The following is a 19,385-nucleotide window of genomic DNA, read 5'->3' on the forward strand; positions in this document are numbered from 1 at the left end:
AATTTAAAGCTTCTAATTTTTGGCTTTGTTATATACAATAAAACAATTTTAATGTAAACTTACATTAACTAGTATTTTTATTTTTATCAGTTTATCATTATACTTAAAAAAAAACTAAATTGGTTTATAGCACACAGATGTCTCTGATTATAATTTACCACAAAAAGTTATGGCTAATTATATCAACATCAAAATTGGAGCTAGAAACCAGACCGTATCATTTATAAATAAACATTAATAAAAGTTTTTGATTGATTTGCAATGACTCCAAAAATTTATCCCTTTACTATGTTGATTACAATGCATGAACCTTAAACTATGCAACTTTTATATTAGAAAAAAATAAAAAAAGTTGCGATAGGTAGTTGCAAAGGTTGATGAAATTAATGATAAATTGCTTAGGCACAACCTTTGTTAATATCTATAACAAAAAAAACATTTTAATCATATATACCTAAAAAGTTGTGTTCGCTTAAACCTATAAGTCATATATTTTGTTGTATGTTATATTATAGTAATTTATAACCATATAATTAATATATAATTCAGATAGAAAATTTTTTTTTTTCATACCAATAGCTTTGTTAAAGCATTTGATGGCAGCACCAATAGCTGTCTCAATCTGTATAATCTTCTCGCCATTATCCAATTGCTTAAATAAAACAAAACAGTCAAATTAACTTTAAATCCTAAGCGATTCAAATTTATTTGAGATAAAAAAACTATACAATTTGATAAAAAATTAATATATTCATGTTTAATCAGTATGAATTATTCAGTAAATATTGATTAGAATAATTATAGGTTACATTTAACTATTTTTACAGCAGCAAAACAATTAAACATTAATTTTTTTAAAGTGCATAACTAAAATAATTTTAAAAAGTTATAATTTAAAAAAAAATAATTTGTGTAAATGTTAGGTAGTTAACTATTTTAACACTTACAAATAACAGAAGGTCAAAAAGTATTTTTAATAATTTTTTAATATGTTATTTATATATATTATTTATACATATTAAAACATTAAATTTTAATATGTATAAACAATTTTTTACATATTAAAACATAATAATATTTATTTTTTATAGTAAACTAAAAATAATTTCACAGTAGTTTATGTTTCTGCAAAAAATATTAGAATTGTTAAATAAAAGATTGTTTAACTTTAAATACAATTTAAAGCTTTTTCATAAATTAGGCTTAAATATGCTTTAAATTAAGTTGTTTTGTTTTGTGAAGTTAACTTTTGTTTTGTGAAGTTAACTTTTGTTTTGTGAAGTTAACTTTTGTTTTGTGAAGTTAACACGACTTGAGTTTCATAAAATAAAATAAAAATAAATATTAAAAAAATAACAACAACAATAATACAAATAGCAACTGTCACCTTATGATTTAATATCAACTCCAAATGTAAAGTATTTTCTTCTACGGCTTGTTTAATAGCTTCTAATCTAATCCATAGATTGTTTGTGTTGAAAATTCTAAAGTAAATATGAGACTGCCTAATCAGAAAACTCTAAATATAAAGAAACAAATATAAAAGAAATTGGTGCTGATCAGATGGATGTTTGTTTATAATTCATTAAATAATGTAAAAAGAAGCAAATTAAAATACGCTCTTGTGCTCAAGGCACTTAAACTAATTACTTTAGGGATTAATAAGAATAATAACCAAGCCACTTTTTGCAAGAGCATATATATCTGCTATGAATTCAAAACTGAGTTTAGTATACTAATTATGTAAAAAAAAGGTTTTGTTTGCAAAGAAAGAAAATTAGTAAGCAAAGTATTTTTTAAAAACATTATGATAATGTGTAAGCATGTGTACCTAAAATTAATCCAAATATCTACTGCTGATAATATGAACACTCTACAAGTGTTCATATTATCAGCAGTAGATATTTGGATTGTGTCATTTTAGTTAAATATAATGGTTCCATGTCAATTCAGTACAAGACAATTCAGTACAGGGCAATTCAGTACGCGAGCAATTCAGTACACAGGCAATTCAGTACGCGGGCAATTCAGTACACGGACAATTCAGTACATGGACAATTCAGTACATGGATAATTCAGTACACAGACAATTCAGTACATGGCCAATTCAGTACAGGGGCAATTCAGTACGCGGGCATTTCAGTACACGGACAATTCAGTACACGGACAATTCAGTACATGGACAATTCAGTACATGGATGATTCAATACACGGATAATTCAGTACACGGCCAAGTCAGTACAGGGGCAATTCAGTACATGGGCAATTCAGTACATGGGCAATTCAGTACATGCTTTCTTGTAACAATTTTTTCAATTGACAAAAAATTCAAGGAAAACTTATCATTTTCGTATTGGGATAATTGTTAAAAACCTTAAAAGTAGCAGGTCTGCTAATGTGCACCACCATTATTATCTAAGACACATCTAGCAAGACCAAAATATTTATAGTTATTAGATACCAAATTTCCCTAAATTTTTGATTTGCTGACATACTGAGTCTCCAGTTATCTGGTAACTGAGATATAATCTTAATGCCCTACCCATACATTCTGTTACATAAGCAGGCTTGGTCGCGAAAGGCGTGCGATCGCACTCTGATCTTGACCACGCATACAATATTTAGTTGCGACAACTTGCCCACGACTTTATAGATGTTTTGAGAACATTTCAAAAAATAATCAAGCGCAAAAAAGTTCAACTGGACCAATGAGAGACAATTACAAAAATGTAAAGCTGCCTGATTAAATTGCTATAAAATAAGTTTAGAATAATTAATAAACTTCGTCTTTTATAATTAAGCGACACTCTTTTATATAAAGTAAAAACTTACTATTAATAATTGTTTAATAAAGAAACAACTGTTATTCAATTTATCAAAGAGTTTAGTATAATTTCTTTTATTCGAGTACTTCTGATTTATTTCAACAAGATTCTAATAAACAAACATTTGTTGATTTATTTAATAAATAAAAAAGTCTTTTTTTAACCATTTCGCACTTTGCGTAGTTGGCCTGAGTTTTGTTTTTACAAATTACATACAATTCTTTGTAGTAGGACGAACAAAAGAAACAATTAAATCATTCAGTTACTATGACATCTTCATAGATGTTTTGAGAACATTCAAGTATGTTTCCATGTTTGTCCGCATAACAATAAGTTTAAAATACACGCAAAAAAATTAACTTCATAACTTTAATCTAATTAAATGATTTTATATTGGCGAATGCTTTAAAAAGATTCGCTAATATAAATTTGTTTTATTTTAATACGTTGACTTATTGTTGGAGCCACATACACACAGATATTTAAAAGATTTAATAAAATGGCAGCGTATAAACTTTTTAATAACATATTTTGATCTATATTATTAAAAAGTTTTATATATACAGCATATAATATATACATATATTAGCTTATACGCTGCCTTTTTATTAAATTCAACTTATGCAATTGTATAACAAGAATATGACAATCAAAGATATCATATATATAATGCTATATAGGTTATGTATGCATAATATATATATATATATATAACGTACATAAATATAAAATTATGTAGGATAAAAATTATATAATAAATTGTTTATCCGTCCAATTCAGATATAGAACTTATATCTTCATTGGTGCAGCTTTCTTCGCTACTATAATCAGTGGCAATGCTAGCATTAGCTGAATCAAGGCAAAAAACTTTTCGCTTATCTAAGAAAATATCCACAGCGCGACTTAAAATATCATCTCGTTCTTGTTGAGTGAAATTCGTGTCATTCCCTGCTATGTTATTGAGTCTTCCATTGTTGAGTGGTTCATCTTTAAACGCCTATCAGTCAAAATCACAGTCAAAATACTGAAAATGCGTTCTGAAAATGCAAGTTTGGAAACTTAATTTTATGATAAAGAAAAATATTCTGCCATATTTACAATGGTGTGAGTGCAATGTGTACTGCGCATTTATTACTAGTTTTGCAGCTCTCCATTTTGAAAGAACCATTTTAAAATCCATTCCTAATTTTTCTAGAGGGTAAAAAAATTCGTTTAGTAATAAAGATATGCTGGCATCACCATACATGCTGTCTGCTGTCCATACTTGCGGATCTAACCAATCCATTGATTTGAATATGGGATTTAACAGCGAACTAAATCTATTGTTTATCAATGACAGAATGATTTCAATTGCTAATTTTCTTACTTTAATGGCAGAATGAATACATTCAAAGTTAAGATTAGCCATATTGTTGAGTTAAATCTCAACAAACTCTGGGTTTGAGTTTTTCAATTCATTACCTTCTTTGAAATACGAAGAAACAAGATTGGTTGAACCATCTTTTTCATTGATTATAAACTTGAGTAAATATGAATCAATAATATTATCAATATCTTCATTGCTTAATTCCGCTAAGCTAGCCTTTGTTATATCCACCGCTGGTTTTAACTCATTCACCATTAACATTTGTTTTACAAGAACCAATAATAATGGTGATAACTTTTCTAAGATGTCCAAATAACTACAAACCATACATAATAGTCTGTAGTCATGCAACCTTTTGGACAATACAAAAAGTTTAGCATGCATATCTGCTTTAGTGTTGCGATCAGCAAGAGCATTATCGAAACCCACAATAAGCGACGGCTAATTATGTAAAAGTTTTGTAAAGCCGCGTCTCCTGTGACTTATAAAGCGCGTTCCAAATATTTTAGGCAAGGTGTAATATGTAATGTTCAAAGCCTCAGCAGCTTTTTTAACTGCGCATTTTAGTAACGCATTTCTAAGTAACTCAACTTAGCAAATATATTTTGCATCGTTAGAAGTTATATTGCGTCACTAGCGTCTTTTCAAGTACAGCATTGTAATTAAAGTTATTAACGCGTTAAAAATCATACAAACAGTTTTTTTTTTTCTCACTATAACAAAAACTAAAACCTAAGTTCTTATTTAAAAAATTATTTTTATTATCTCAAATATGAATTAAATTTTATTTTGAAAAAAAATATTTTTTTCATGAAACGTAAAATAATGTTTGTTTATTTTCTTATGATTTTACAGTTGGTTTTTGGTTATTTTATTAACTGTTAATAAACTTTTTCTTATTTAATTTGTGAACTCTTTTTAATAATGTTTTTAAACAATAGTTTTTTTTTTGTTATTTATCAATTACAGATAACATATTCGCGATCATAATTTATTTTCATAAATTAAACGAACGTCATTAAAACTTTACGTTATTGAATTAACAATAAACAAAATATCTTATTAATAAAAATATTTACATCAAAATAAATCGTGCATTTTTTAAACTATTATGACTAAAAATAATTTTTGAATTTAAAAGGAATTTATATATTTAATTCCTTAAAATAAAACTTAAAACACTTTATTTTTTTTAACTAATTTTTAACAACAACAAAAAAAATTATGAAACAAACTGTTTCTTAAACAAAAAATCTATTAGTTTACAATTGCGGTTTAATGCTTTTACTTACGACTTTATTTCTTCTGAATAAACGTCACATTAACGACAATCAAAAGATAATTTAAATATTCTTAAAGATATAAGTTTTTGCGTAGCGCAAAACTGCTGAACGTGTAGGCAAATCGCCTTTTTGCAAGCAAAATGCGAGCTGCGTAACGCTTCTTAACAAGGCCTGTAATATGTAACAGGTTTTCCATATCGAGGTTAGCAACACAACTACTTCCAGGATCTTCTGAGTTACAATTATCAATCAGCACCGCTAATCTATGGCTTTGCCCTCTAAGATGGCAATCAACCTTTATTATTATCAAAGATAAAATCACGGTTCAAATTAAGCAATTCTCTAAAAAATGTATTCACTTAGTAATATAGTAAATTATAAGATAACTACAGTTATAAGTTATATAATGGTAGAAAAATTATGTTTAAATTAATTCCTGGAGTCACAAATTAAGAACAAGCTAATTATTTTAATGTTACCTGATACTTTGTCACCACACAAGTTCCCTCCGTAAACGCTGTCAAAGAATTATTCGATACTCCTTTAACTAAAGCATCCATTAAAATTTCAGTTTTGTTCCTAGCACAAATCTTACACCATATTTTGACAACTAAACCATTTTCTTCCGTGTATCCAATAACTGATTCTTTCCCCCACAAAAGAAAAGTTTTTAAGTTCTTAGATATTGGTTTACTATCTTTAAATTTTTTTGCTTCAGATGTCATTCTTACAAACTTGTTATACTTAAACTTAAATTTACTTATTTCTGTTTTAAATACTTATTAAAATAAAAAAATAAAAAAAGCCCACTCACTATTCATAATCAGTGGTAAAGCTGTTCCGCTTCCTCCTCGTAATTTAATTTTACCTTTTGAGTTTAATCATAAAAAAATGCTTTCATATAGTTTGACGTATTTAAAATTTGATTTTGGTTAGTAAAATAAAAAATAAAAATACAATTCATTTGGAAAGTAAATTGTTTGGATACTGATCATTATAGACCGCTAATTCAGGGGTCTAGCATATTGCGGAATTGTTTTTAACATTTTTAAAGATACTGCTAAAAACAACGTTCTAACATTGTCATAGTAACTGAACGATTTAATTGTTTTTTTTGTTCGTCGTACTACAAAGAATTGTATGTAATTTGTAAAAACAAAACTCAGGCCAACTACGCAAAGCGCGAAATGGTTAAAAAAAGATTTTTTTATTTATTAAATAAATCAACAAACGTTTGTTTATTAGAATCTTGTTGAAATAAATCAGAAGTACTCAAATAAAAGAAATTATACTAACTCTTTGATAAATTGAATAACAATTGTTTCTTTATTAAACAATTATTAATAGTAAGTTTTTATTTTATATAAAAGAGTGTCGCTTAATTATAAAAGACGAAGTTTATTAATTATTCTAAATTTATTTTATAACAATTTAATCAGGCAGCTTTTTATTTTTGTAATTGTCTCTCATCGGTCCAGTTGAACTTTTTTGCGCTTGATTATTTTTTGAAATGTTCTCAAAACATCTATGAAGCCGTGGGCAAGTTGTCGCAACTAAATATTGTATGCGTGGTCAAGATCAGAGTGCAATCGCACGCCTTACCCAACCAAGCCTGCACAAGCACTCCCACATTTTCTTCCAGGGAGAAATTAGTGTGGGAAATGAAAGCAATTTCTCTCTCACACTCTTTCCTGCCTGAATAAAACAATGTCTTCCTTTACTGCTGCTCAGGCAGTTTTAAGCGTGGGAAAGAAAAGCAATTCCTCTGTCACACTCTTTTATTCCTGAATAGAAGGATGTCTTCCTTTACTCCTGCTCAGGCAGAATTAAGCGTGGGAAAAGAAAGCATTTCCTCTCCCACACTCTTTTCTGCCTGAGCAGCAGTAAGGGAAGAGGGTAAACTTTTATTCTCCCACACTACACTTCTCCCAGTTTTACAGGGAACTGATTTTTTTCTCACATACCTTTCTTCTATACTCTTCCTGTTAGTACAGTGAGGAGATAACAAGTAATATTGTGGGGCAACATCTTCAAGGGGAGTCTAATGATGTTCTTAATTAGACTACCGAAATGAACTGATATTGAGAGAAATGTTAGGCGGATCAGACAATATGCAAAAACCATTTTGCCTTCTCCAAAATCAATGAACTTTGATATTCCCCCAGAATTTAATGACATTGTTTTATATGATTCTGGAAAGGCAGATCCACAGCAAATTCTTTCTATTGGTAGCAATGACTTGCTTCACTTTCTTGAAGGTTTTTTTTTTTTTTTTTTTTGTTATTCACCTCCTCAAGGCCGAGAAGGCCACTACAGATAAGGAGGCTACTTATTAGTGGTTATAACCCTCTCTCAACTCTATAGCTCCGAAACACGAACCTTGACGAACAAGGCCGCTGCGCGGAGAAACAAGTTGAGCGCGGTACTACCAGGGACGTGGTGGGAATCGAAGGTGACACTTGGTTTGGAGATGGCACTTTTAAAGTGGTTCCAGAAATGTTTTTTCAGCTCTATTGTCTTCATGCCAAAGGGCCTGTGCCAAATCTTAATCCATGCAAAATTCTTCTGGATTTTGAGCAAGCAGCTATCTCCAGCTTTCGAGATGAGTTTGCAGCAGCAAATATTTCTGGTTGTTTTTTCCACTTTTCTCAATCAATTATACGAAAGGTTGCAGAACTTGGTTTAAAGAGGGAATTTGAGACAAATGAGGCCTTAAACATTTTAGCAAAATCACTAGCTTCCCTGTCATTTGTGCCACTTGCTGAGTTTAATGAAAGATTCAAAGAATTGGCTCCAATGTTTCCAGACAATCCCCCAACAAATGACTTACTTTCTTATTTTGAGACTACTTATGTCAGAGGTCCAAGGGTAGGTGGGTTGTTCCGGAGTTCCAGATTCCCACTGGCAATTTGAAATCATTATACTGATGCATTAGCCTGTGCACCAAAAACAACTAACTGCTGTGAAGGATTTTATAATGCACTGCAGGCACTATTTATGTGTTCATACCCAAGCATCTGGACACTTTTTAATGGACTCATCAGGGACATGGCAAATCATCATTTAACTGCTCAAAATGCAGAAGTGCTAAATCTGGAGAACCAAAGAAACAAGTATGTGCAGTTGGCATCAAAATGAAGGTGACAAGCTTTGCTACCTGAGAGCAATCAGCAATATGCATGTCAGATAGACATGAAAGCGATCAGAAAAATAGCTGATCATGAATTTCATTAGAAAACATTTCAGAAAAGTAACCAGTTTATGTATAAGTATGTAAAATAGTTATGTTTAAAGAGAAGTAGAAAAGGGTAATAAGACTGTAAGAGGTAAAGAGGAAAATTTTTTATACCTATATATAAATTACAGTACTTGTTATCCATGTACTGAATTCCCCTGTACTGAAATGCCCATGTACTGAATTGCCCGTGTACTGAATTGCCAGTGTACTGAATTGCCAGTGTACTGAATTGCCCGTGTACTGAATTACCCTGTCCCCAAATAAAATACATATTGTATTTATGCATATCACTATAGTTTTTGTAAACAAATAGATCAGGAAAAAAAAAAGAAATTTAAAATTAAATGAAGACATCACTCCCAGAAACTGTAGTTCTCCTTAGCAACACTCCCAGAAAGTTATTCTACACAAACTGTTTTATAGAACAACATTACAAAGATGCTGTCTAAATTTGAAATATTAGTTGCATACTAAGACCACATCTTTGAAAAATTAATTAAATAAAAAAATCAGCTAAACTAGCTTTTAAAAGACATTGAGTTACATAGTTTAATTAGTCCTTCATTAATTAAGTAAACATATATTGTAAACTAAGAAAACTTAAACAATTTTTTAAAAAATTCAATATTTCTTCATATATATTTTATGTATATTTTATATACTTTTTAAATATTGTAAAATTAATAAAAAACTATGAAACCTGAATTTTGAAACTGCTTTAAAATCTTCTACCTGAAAACAATAATAACTTTTAATATAATAATATATTCAAAATAAGTATTCAGTAAAATATAATAAAATATCAAGTCTAAACTCTCTTTTACATGTTTCTGATCCTCTCTGTTTCTGATAGGAAAAGTGTGCGATCGCACACTGTTCCTGACCACTCATTTAATTTGTTTTTATGACAACACGACCTTGGCTTTTAAGAGTTTGAAAATGTTTTAAAAATGCACTGAAATAAAGTAATAAATTGAGAAAATGCTTTTAATGATTGAGTACTAATTGAAAACATTTTATTTAAATTATCAAAAGATATTATATAGTTAAAAAGTGTATTTTTTACAATGAATGTAAATGTTTTAAAACAATTTGTACAACTAATTTTATAAACAACAACGAAAACAATTGTTTCAATTAAATTTTAGATGAGTACATAAATTTAATAGTCAAAAACATAACTAAGTTATTTTTTATAATGCTTTGTAATTTTTTTAATGAAATGTTTTTACACTACACTATATGCTTTTAAAATAAAGTTTTTAAATGCTATTATATATATTATATATTAAATAAATTATATTATATATTATATATATTATATAAAATTTTTATTTATTTCAAAAGTATTTTTTTTTAATGATGAATGTAAATGTTTTAAAACAATTTGTTTGATTAATTTTATAAACAACAACGACAATAATATGTTTCAAAAAACTTTTTTCATTATATTCATAAGGTTAATATAGTAGAAAACTTTACAAGGTTTTTTTGTCATTTTGTAAACTTTCTAATCAAATGTTTTTATACTACCCTAGTAGTATAAAAATATTTAAAAAGTTAACAAAACAAAACAAAAAACTTTTTAAACTCTTTTAAATAAAGTAACACATTTTGATGATAACAATTATTAGATTTTTACATAAAAAAACATTAAATAAAAATTAATAAAGAATATTATAAAAAATTTAATTTAATTTAAACAACTTCTGTATTTTATGATTATGTTTGAATACAATTTTGTGAATGATTTTATTTTATGATTAATTTTCTATTAAAGAGTTCACCTAAAATTATAAAAAACATTAGAAAAAATCAAAGTTTTAAAGATATTAAACCTTCACATAATTATAAGTATAATTAAATAATTTTCTACTAGAGTGTTAAATTTTCCATTTTTTTTTGAGCTATAGTTTTTAATTATTATTAGTTTTTAATTATAACTTTTTTTAATTTCTCCTTCGTTAAGATTTTTTTTTTTTTAAAGTTTAACTTGTTTTTTACTTTCTTTCTTTTGTTGGGTTTTTTCAGTGCATTTTTGAAGTATTATAAAGTTTTCAAAAAATAATTATATGCGTGGTCAGATATTAAGTGCAATTGCATGCCTTTTTTGTTCGCAACTTATTTTTTCCTTGACTAAAATTTTCTATGTCATATGTAACACACTCTCTCCAAGTTCTCCTACCTCTAAATTTTAGTCTGAAATAGCTAACTCTCCACAATCTGATACCTAATTATCTCCACTTAATACCCAAACCACCTTAAGCTTTCTTGCAGTCACGGATCCAAGGAAGAGGGGGGGGGGGGGAAATGGGGGTTATGCATCCCCCACCACCAGAACCAAAAAGTCCTAAAATATCTTAGAAATTGAGGACCTTTTTTAGGAGACGCAAATGTGGTACAAAATATAAAAATATTTCAACATCCCTCCCCCCCCCCAAAAAAAAAACCTCAATCTGCCACTCCTTTCTTGACATACTCTACTAAGATACACTCATTAAGTGAATCTGATAAGGTGCTTCAAGGAAGATTAAGATAATCCAATAACAAAAACTAAAATTAATGTCTATAACCTACTTCCAAAAAAACACTCCTAAATGTGTAACTTCTTTTTTGTTAAATTGCTAAGTCTCATACAAATTTGCATATAAATGCATAAACAAAGCTAAACAAGAAACTATTTTTAACATATTAGAGCTTAAATTTTTTTATATGAATTGTTATCATATTCTTTACATGACAAAAGCAAAAAGAAACTTTTTAAAATCATTTAGTAATAATAGTTATTACATAACCAATCAAATAAATAAAATCAATATAGATTCTATAAAGATGAAAATAATATAACTTACATGTTCTTTAGGTACTTGAGCAATTTCCAATAATCTCAACTTTTTGTCAACTTCAATAAGTGTACCTCCCTATTTTTTAATTGACAGAATTTAAAAAACATTTAACAATTTAAAGTTTATAATATTTATCTTAACTTCTTTTATAAAAAATTTTTAAAATACCCTCACAAACAATAAAGATTACTTTAAAAAATGCACTTAAATATAATGACTAATAATTTTTCTTATAAGATAAAATAAAATTTTTTTTACTTGGAACAATAAAGTTTCACAATTGTTAAACATGTGTCATTTTTTTTTGAAATATAAAACATTGATTTTAAAACTAAATTAAAATGACAAAGTAAAAAATATTTTCACCTTCACATCAGCTCTCGTTTTATCTGTTACTTCCATGACAAAATCACATCTCTCTTCCATTGGCAGAGTAAGTAAATAGTTTAAAATGGCTAATATATAAAGTTATAGAAAACTATGATACAAAAAAAAAAAGAAAAAAGAATAGTAACTAAATATAACTAATTCATATTGTCTTGAAATCTATATATCTCAACATCAGTTGTAAACATAGAAAAAGATACATATGTCAACTGTAGCCCCTAAATTATCGATATTTGAAACAAATAAATATTCTTTCCCTTCTGCAATAAATTGTTCCAGAAGTCCAGAATTATAAAATGCTTGATACATATCACCATGTCCAGGAGGATACCAACTAAAATTAAAATTATAAAATTTTTTATATTAGCTTTAAAATAGAGTTCAAAATACTTATTAAACACATATAGAATATAACTATATTACATAAAAATTATCAAAATGCACAAGGCATTTATTGACATTATAACAGACCTGTGTATATTACTTACATATATTGTGTATATATTAGGAACTGTGCACATACTGAGACCCATTGATGTAGATTAATTAAGGTAAGTAGAAATAGGAGAAGTTCATACCTTGGGCCTATTTTCTAGGGCCATCCCACTTTATTCAAAAACTATAAAGTTCTAAATAATGCTTCTCAGTCAGGTGATTAAATAGGATCAAATAATAAAAACCTTTTTTTTTAATCCTATTTTGATTCTCAGAGAACATTGCTACGACAAGTTATAATCAGAAAATACTTTTTGATGGTCTAAAATAAATTTTTATCACTGGTATCTTAGATTGTTTTACAAACCTAGAAGAAATGCTTTTCTATAAGTTCTTGTATATTATATTTTTTGTACTTAAGTACTAAATGCGATGTTCAATAATTTTCATCTCAATTGGAGTTCGTTAGTAAATGAAATTTTTCATGATCATTTCTTGTACCTAGGGCCATATGAGCATAAAGAATTTGTTTGATAACGATATAGATTGTTGAATTTTGATTGGGGCAGAACTTTTTTTCTCTTTTGGTTGTTATCAGACTTATCAAATTTGCTCAGAACTATCAGTCAATTTTGTTATTTATGTTGCAATCAAGTAACACAAGATAAATTTGTTGAAAACAATGTAAGATTAAATAAATCTATAATAAAATTTATGTGTCTATCTTTGTGATCAATTTATTATGGAGTTAAACCTAATTTTTAGAGAGCGGCCCTTGGTACAGTAACAAGTGGCTCTAGGTACAATTTAAAAAAAAGCTTATTGCATCTAAAGCCAATAATTTTCAAAACCTACAAGACAGACTTTTATAGCTCAAGTCAATATACTTACATTAATACAAAGTAATTAGTATAGAGATGTGATCATATTAGTTTCACCATTTTCATACAAGTATGGGGCCTTGAAATCGAGAATTTAAAAAATCTAGTCTTAAGTACATGAACTTATTAATTTCACTTTATTTTACCAACAAAATATATTCAAAAATAACTGAAGTAAATGTAATATAAACTTTGGAAATGTCATTTAATATGGCTTTAACAATGTTACGCTTTAATGTTACAATAAGCATAAAAAAATATCAATTGAAATCAAAATAATTATTACATGACATTTAAAACTGAGTATAAATTATTTCTATTCAGTTTTAAATGACTCATCCAAAAAAAATTTAATATCCATTGAATTAACAGTGGGAATGAAATTAGAGAACTAATTTAGCAATATGTAGTACAGAAAATCTTCATTGCTTAGATTGGGCAATGAAAGTGAAATACAAAATACTTAGGAAAAAGATTCAAAGAAATAAAATAAAAATACAAGAAAATGATCAAAAGAAAGAAAAATTACAAAAATAAATCATTAAAATATATAAAGATTGTATTCTTAAAATTCAAACACAAATTTTGACTTTAAGTTTATTATAGTGTGATTCAAACAATAAGTAAGACTAATGATAACAATGCCAATAAATATTAAATACAATAATTTTTTGTTAATTTTTTTCCTAACTTTTCGAAGCATTACTTTCTAAGTATTAATTGGTAAACTTATTGGTAAATTAATTGGTTAGAAGAATAAGTGGCATAAAAAATTTATCATAAAATAATAAATTTTAATTAAGAACCTTCCTACTTCACCACTTGAGATCGATTTTGTGACAATTCGCAAGGATTCTTTATAAATACGAGGGTATTGACTTTGTTGAAAACAATGAAGGTTAACATTCACATGAATATACTTTCGCAAAAGATTTTTGGTATCCTCATGAGTGTTAAAAGAATTCATTAAAACCAATGGTATATTTGATCCATACTTTTTATTAAGAAACTAAAAAATGGTTATGTATAAAATATCATCTAATAAAAACTATTTTTCTTTTACCACAGAAATGATTAAGGATGAATCCTAATTACTCAAATTTTAAGAAAATGATGTAACTTAATTATTATTGGGAAGTAGTTTTTTTTTTGCTGAAATAAAAATGAGAACAAACCAAATGAAACTATATAAAAAAAAATATAGTTTATTATTGATTTGAGTTTAATTTTAATTTAAAATCTATCACTATAAAATTAATAAAAAGCAGACAAAAATAACTTAGATTTGCAAAATTTAAATTAAAAACTATAAACACTATAGATTTTGAGTGATTATTGATTTTATTTGAAATAAGTTAAAATAAACCAAAAAGCGTCCAAAAATGAAAAATTCAGAAGCAGATAAACCTGTTTTTTAGTATAAAATTTCCTAACAAGTGATTTATTCAATTTTTAGTGAAATATTTCTGTAATTAACCATTTCTATGGTATATACTACATAAAAGTAAAAAAATTAAGTATAAAACAAAATATGCGACAAAATAAAATAATAAAAACAACATAAATCAATAGATCAATAGCAGAATAAAGTTAAAGTTATATTATATATATATATTTATATATATATTTAATATATAATATATATATATAATATATATATATATATATATATATATATATATATTTTATATATATATATATAATATATATATATATATATATATATACACATATATTGTTACGAAGGTCTCAAACAAAACTACTCAAGCGGAACACTGAAGTTCAACGAAGCGTATAGCGTTTGGATAAACATTTGTTTATCAACCAAACTGTTTACTAACCGTAGCCGCGTCTAGCGTCTGCTGAAGATATAAAAACGCGAAGAAGACGAGATATGACGGTGTATGTGAATATAGTTTTAGGGGATATACAAGGTCAGGAGTTGGAGCGGATGGTCAGTCAGAAGAGTTAGGGAAGCAATAACGGAGTAATTAATTAAAAGACGAACTATTTAAGAGAATAATATAAATTGTATTTATATATATATTTGATTATTTATATTTGGGTAAACCAGACGTAGTTGTGATTTTAAATAAAGTCACCGTATAAACACTTTGAAGTTAAACCTATAACGCATAACCACGAGTGAAATCTATTACGTAACAATATATATACATATATATATACATATATAAATACATACATATATATCCCCTGATGATTTTTCAATAAAAACAAATTTTGATATGCTTAAATTTAGATTTTTGACCTCAATTTTTTTTTTAATATTGACTTTATATCAAAAAACATTTTTATAACAAGAATTTAATATTCTTATACTTAAAACAAAAATTATCCACTAAATTAGAAAAAGCGTATCACCCCCTAAACATTTTTTAACTTTTCTGTTGTTTAACTTAGTAGAATTGAAGAAAAAAAGCCAATAACAAACAGATTTGATTGATAGAAGTTATTCCAACTAATTTTTCAGAAGAGTTTGTTTTCTTTTTAGGGTTCTTAATAAAAAAAACTATGGTGAAAAGATATGAAATTCATGAATCAGTAAAAAAATTGATCCTGGGACACTGTAAAAGTGGAAAAGGATATAAAACTATTCCTAAAATAGTAAATGTTAAGCCTAATAGTGTAGGAAATATCATTAGAAAATATAAAAAAATGGGTGCTGTAAAAAATTTTCCAAGAAAAGGACGCCCAGCTAAGACTACCTTACGCATTGATATAGAAATTATTTGAAAAGTTGAATAAGATTGAGGATTATCTGCATCAAAGCTTGCAAAAGATTTACAAACAGATCATGGTATAACTGTAAATCCTCAAACTGTTTGCAATAGCTTGAAAAATCAAGGTAGTGTAGGTAGAGTTGCTCCAAAAAAGCCTTTTTTTGAGTAAAAGGAATCAAATGGCGAAGAGTTTTACGGTCCGATGAAACAAAAATATGTTTGTTTGGTTCTGATGGTATCATACGCAAATGGAGAAAAAATGATAAACGCCTAAACCCTAAATGTATGAGACCATCTGTCAAGCATGGAGGAGGTAACATTAAGCTTTATTATAACATTTCAATATTATATATACTTCTAACTTATTTTTTCCTCTTATCATAGGCTGAATGATGGTTTGGGGCATCTTTGCTGGGAGTGGTGTTGGCAAACTCGAATTCATTGACGGAATAATGACAAAAAAGGTTTATATTGATATTCTGAAGCGAAAACTGAGATCAAGCGCCAGAAGTGCTGACTTATCTTGTAATTTTATCTTTCAACAGGATAGAGATCCTAAACACACATCAAAGTTAGTTACTCAGTGGTTAAAAAAAAAAACAGTATTAAGATGTTAGATTGGGTTTCTCAGTCACCAGACCTAAATCCGATTGAAAATTTATGAAATCTTTTTAAAATTAAAGTAGTTGATCAAAAACCATCCAGTTTGTCGCAATTAAAGGCAATTCTAATTGAGGAGTGGGAAAAATTACACACACAATGGCTTAAAAACTTAGTAGATTCAATGCCTAAAAGATGTCTTGCAGTCATCAAGGCAAAAGGCACACAATTATACTTAATTTTATATAAGCAAAATAATTATTTAAGGGGTGATACCCTTTTTTGACTTACACTTTTTCTAATTTTGGATAATGATAAAGTGGATAATTTTTGTTTTAAGTAATAAAGTAAGAATATTAATTTCTCGTTATAAAAATGTTTTTTTGATACAAATTCAATATCTAAAAAAAAAAAAAAAAAAATTGAGGACAAAAATTTAAATTTAAGCATATAAAAATTTGTTTTTATAGAAAAATCATCAGGGGTGACTTTTTCGACTTACTGTATATATATATATGTATGTATGTATGTATATATATATATATATATATATATATATATATATATATATATATATATATATATATAAATACATATATATATAGATATATATGTATATATATACAGCTGTGGCCAAAAGTCTGTTGTATGCTCAAATATAACTGCATTTTGCGTCATTTTGCTGTTTTAAGCTTGTTGTCTAGGAACCAAAACGAACCTAATGAACCAAAAAGCTGTTGGTTTTATTGATTGAACTAATTGAGATTTATTTAAAAAAAATGAAATAGTTTCATTTCTTATTTGTTTATGTTATGTTCTTTGTTTACTTAAGATCAATAACATCATACAAAAAATGGAATTTTCACCTTAAAAACGTAGTCAGATTGTTGCATTAGTAAACTCGGGTTTAACACAAGCAGCTGCGGCACAACATCTTAATGTTTCCCTGCAAATTGTGTCATTGACAATGAAATGTTAGTGAGAGACAGGTGATGTGAAATCTAAACATCGAACCAGACGCCTAAAGGTTACAACTTCTGCTTCAGATTGAGCAATAAAGCAACATGTGTTGAAGAATCCAATGATATCATCCTCTGCCGTAGCAAGTCAACTGCCACACAGAGTTAGTGCAAGAATCATTCGACAAAGTTCAAGTAACACTTTTATTCTAAAAGCGTACAAACCTGCACAAAAACCGCTGTTATCAAAGAAGAACGTTCATGATAGATTACTTTTTAACATTCAAACATTACACTAGTGAAATGTGGAATGAAGTAATGTTTAATGACAAAAGTAACATGAAGTTGTTTTCTGCAGCACCAAGATATGTTTGCCGACCTGCCAATAAAAGATTTGATTCAAAGTTTTGCATAACAAGTGTTAAACATGCAGCATACTTGATGGTATGGGGCAGCTTCTCAGCCTCTGGCCTGACTTCCTCTACTTTCTCCCACAAAATACCACTTTGAATACACAGAAATATATTACCATTCTGGATGTAAAGCTTTTGACAGTTATGCAGATTCATACCTGCAAACTGTTTATGCATATCTGTGCTCCTTGCCATCAAGCAGCTTTAGTGAACTGGGTTCGGAATCATTGAGTTGAGCTTCTAGGTCCTTGGCCGGGGCAGAGCCCAGACCTTAACCCCATCGAAAACTTTTGGCATATAATGAAACTAAAGATTGATAAATAGAAACCATCAAATTTAGATTATCTACGTGCCATCATTACACATGTGTGGTGCGCAGACATAACAGTTGATATTTGTAAAAATCTCGTAAATTCTATGCCTGCAAGAAATGCTGAAGTAATTAAGAATAACGGACACAGTGTAGCAGATATTAGTGATAAGTAAAACTGAACTATATTACTGTTATGTAGTTTTAAACAATGTTTTGATAAACTGCGAGATATATTAGAGACACAGTGTCCATTTAAACTTTGAATTTGTTGGAAAAAAACAAATACAACAGATTTTTGGCCACAATTGTATATATATATACAAATATATATATATATATATATATATATATATATATATATATATATATATATATATATATATATATATTTATATATTTATACATATATATGTATATATATATGACAAGAGAAATTTGGAGATCAACATTCTTGTACAAAAAGTCAAAGTTTCCTAATTTATTAAAAATTATATCAATTATCTTCGCAATTTCCGGATCAAACTCAAGTGTGGAGGGAATGTTTAGCACAGTAACTAGCATATTATCAGATCAACGTTTATCTATGCTATATTTTTAGTATGCTATATTAATCTAGTTTTTTTCCTTGCACATCAAAAAAACCTTATATCTATTAGCCATCTTCATATTTTGCTTTTATATACAAGCTACAACTTTTCAAGTCTTCAGTTTACCATTTATTTTTTTTTAATCATCTTTGCTTTTAACAAGGCTGCAAGCAACCACTAATTAAAGTTGGAAGTTACTGGAAGAGAAAAGATGAAGATTGTAGAGCAAGATAACAATTGACAGACGACTTAAAGGATTGCAAATTATATGAATCAGGAAAGCAAGATGAAGTAAGCGAATTCCAAAGTGCTGATGTTCGAGGAAAAAAACTAGACGAATAAGAGTTTTTGGAGCACTTAGAAACAGTCACAGAAAAAGGATGAGGCTTAATTGAATGATGAGTAATGCGAGAATAAATTTTAGTAGATGGCACAAGAGACGCTAGCTCTTTAGAGCAGTGCCCATTATAGTATTTGTAGAAAAGAGAAAGAGAAGCAACACTAAGATGTG

General features: G+C 27.8%; 1 protein-coding gene across 1 annotated transcript in view; it reads right to left on the reverse strand.

Annotated features, from left to right (window-relative positions):
* The window catches only part of LOC100198937 (UTP--glucose-1-phosphate uridylyltransferase), a 47,298-nt gene that overhangs the window by 4,668 nt on the left and 23,245 nt on the right, over positions 1-19,385 (reverse strand). The window contains exons 5-11 of the mRNA XM_065805917.1: positions 14,068-14,270; positions 12,146-12,279; positions 11,925-12,013; positions 11,565-11,633; positions 9,413-9,444; positions 1,388-1,484; positions 574-652 (exon numbers count right to left, since the gene is read on the reverse strand). Of these exons, the coding sequence (XP_065661989.1) occupies positions 574-652; positions 1,388-1,484; positions 9,413-9,444; positions 11,565-11,633; positions 11,925-12,013; positions 12,146-12,279; positions 14,068-14,270 (703 nt within the window). The remainder of the gene's footprint in view (positions 1-573; positions 653-1,387; positions 1,485-9,412; positions 9,445-11,564; positions 11,634-11,924; positions 12,014-12,145; positions 12,280-14,067; positions 14,271-19,385) is intronic.

This window comes from Hydra vulgaris, chromosome 09, assembly GCF_038396675.1.
Source record: "Hydra vulgaris chromosome 09, alternate assembly HydraT2T_AEP".
NCBI classification, from domain to species: Eukaryota; Metazoa; Cnidaria; class Hydrozoa; order Anthoathecata; family Hydridae; genus Hydra; species Hydra vulgaris.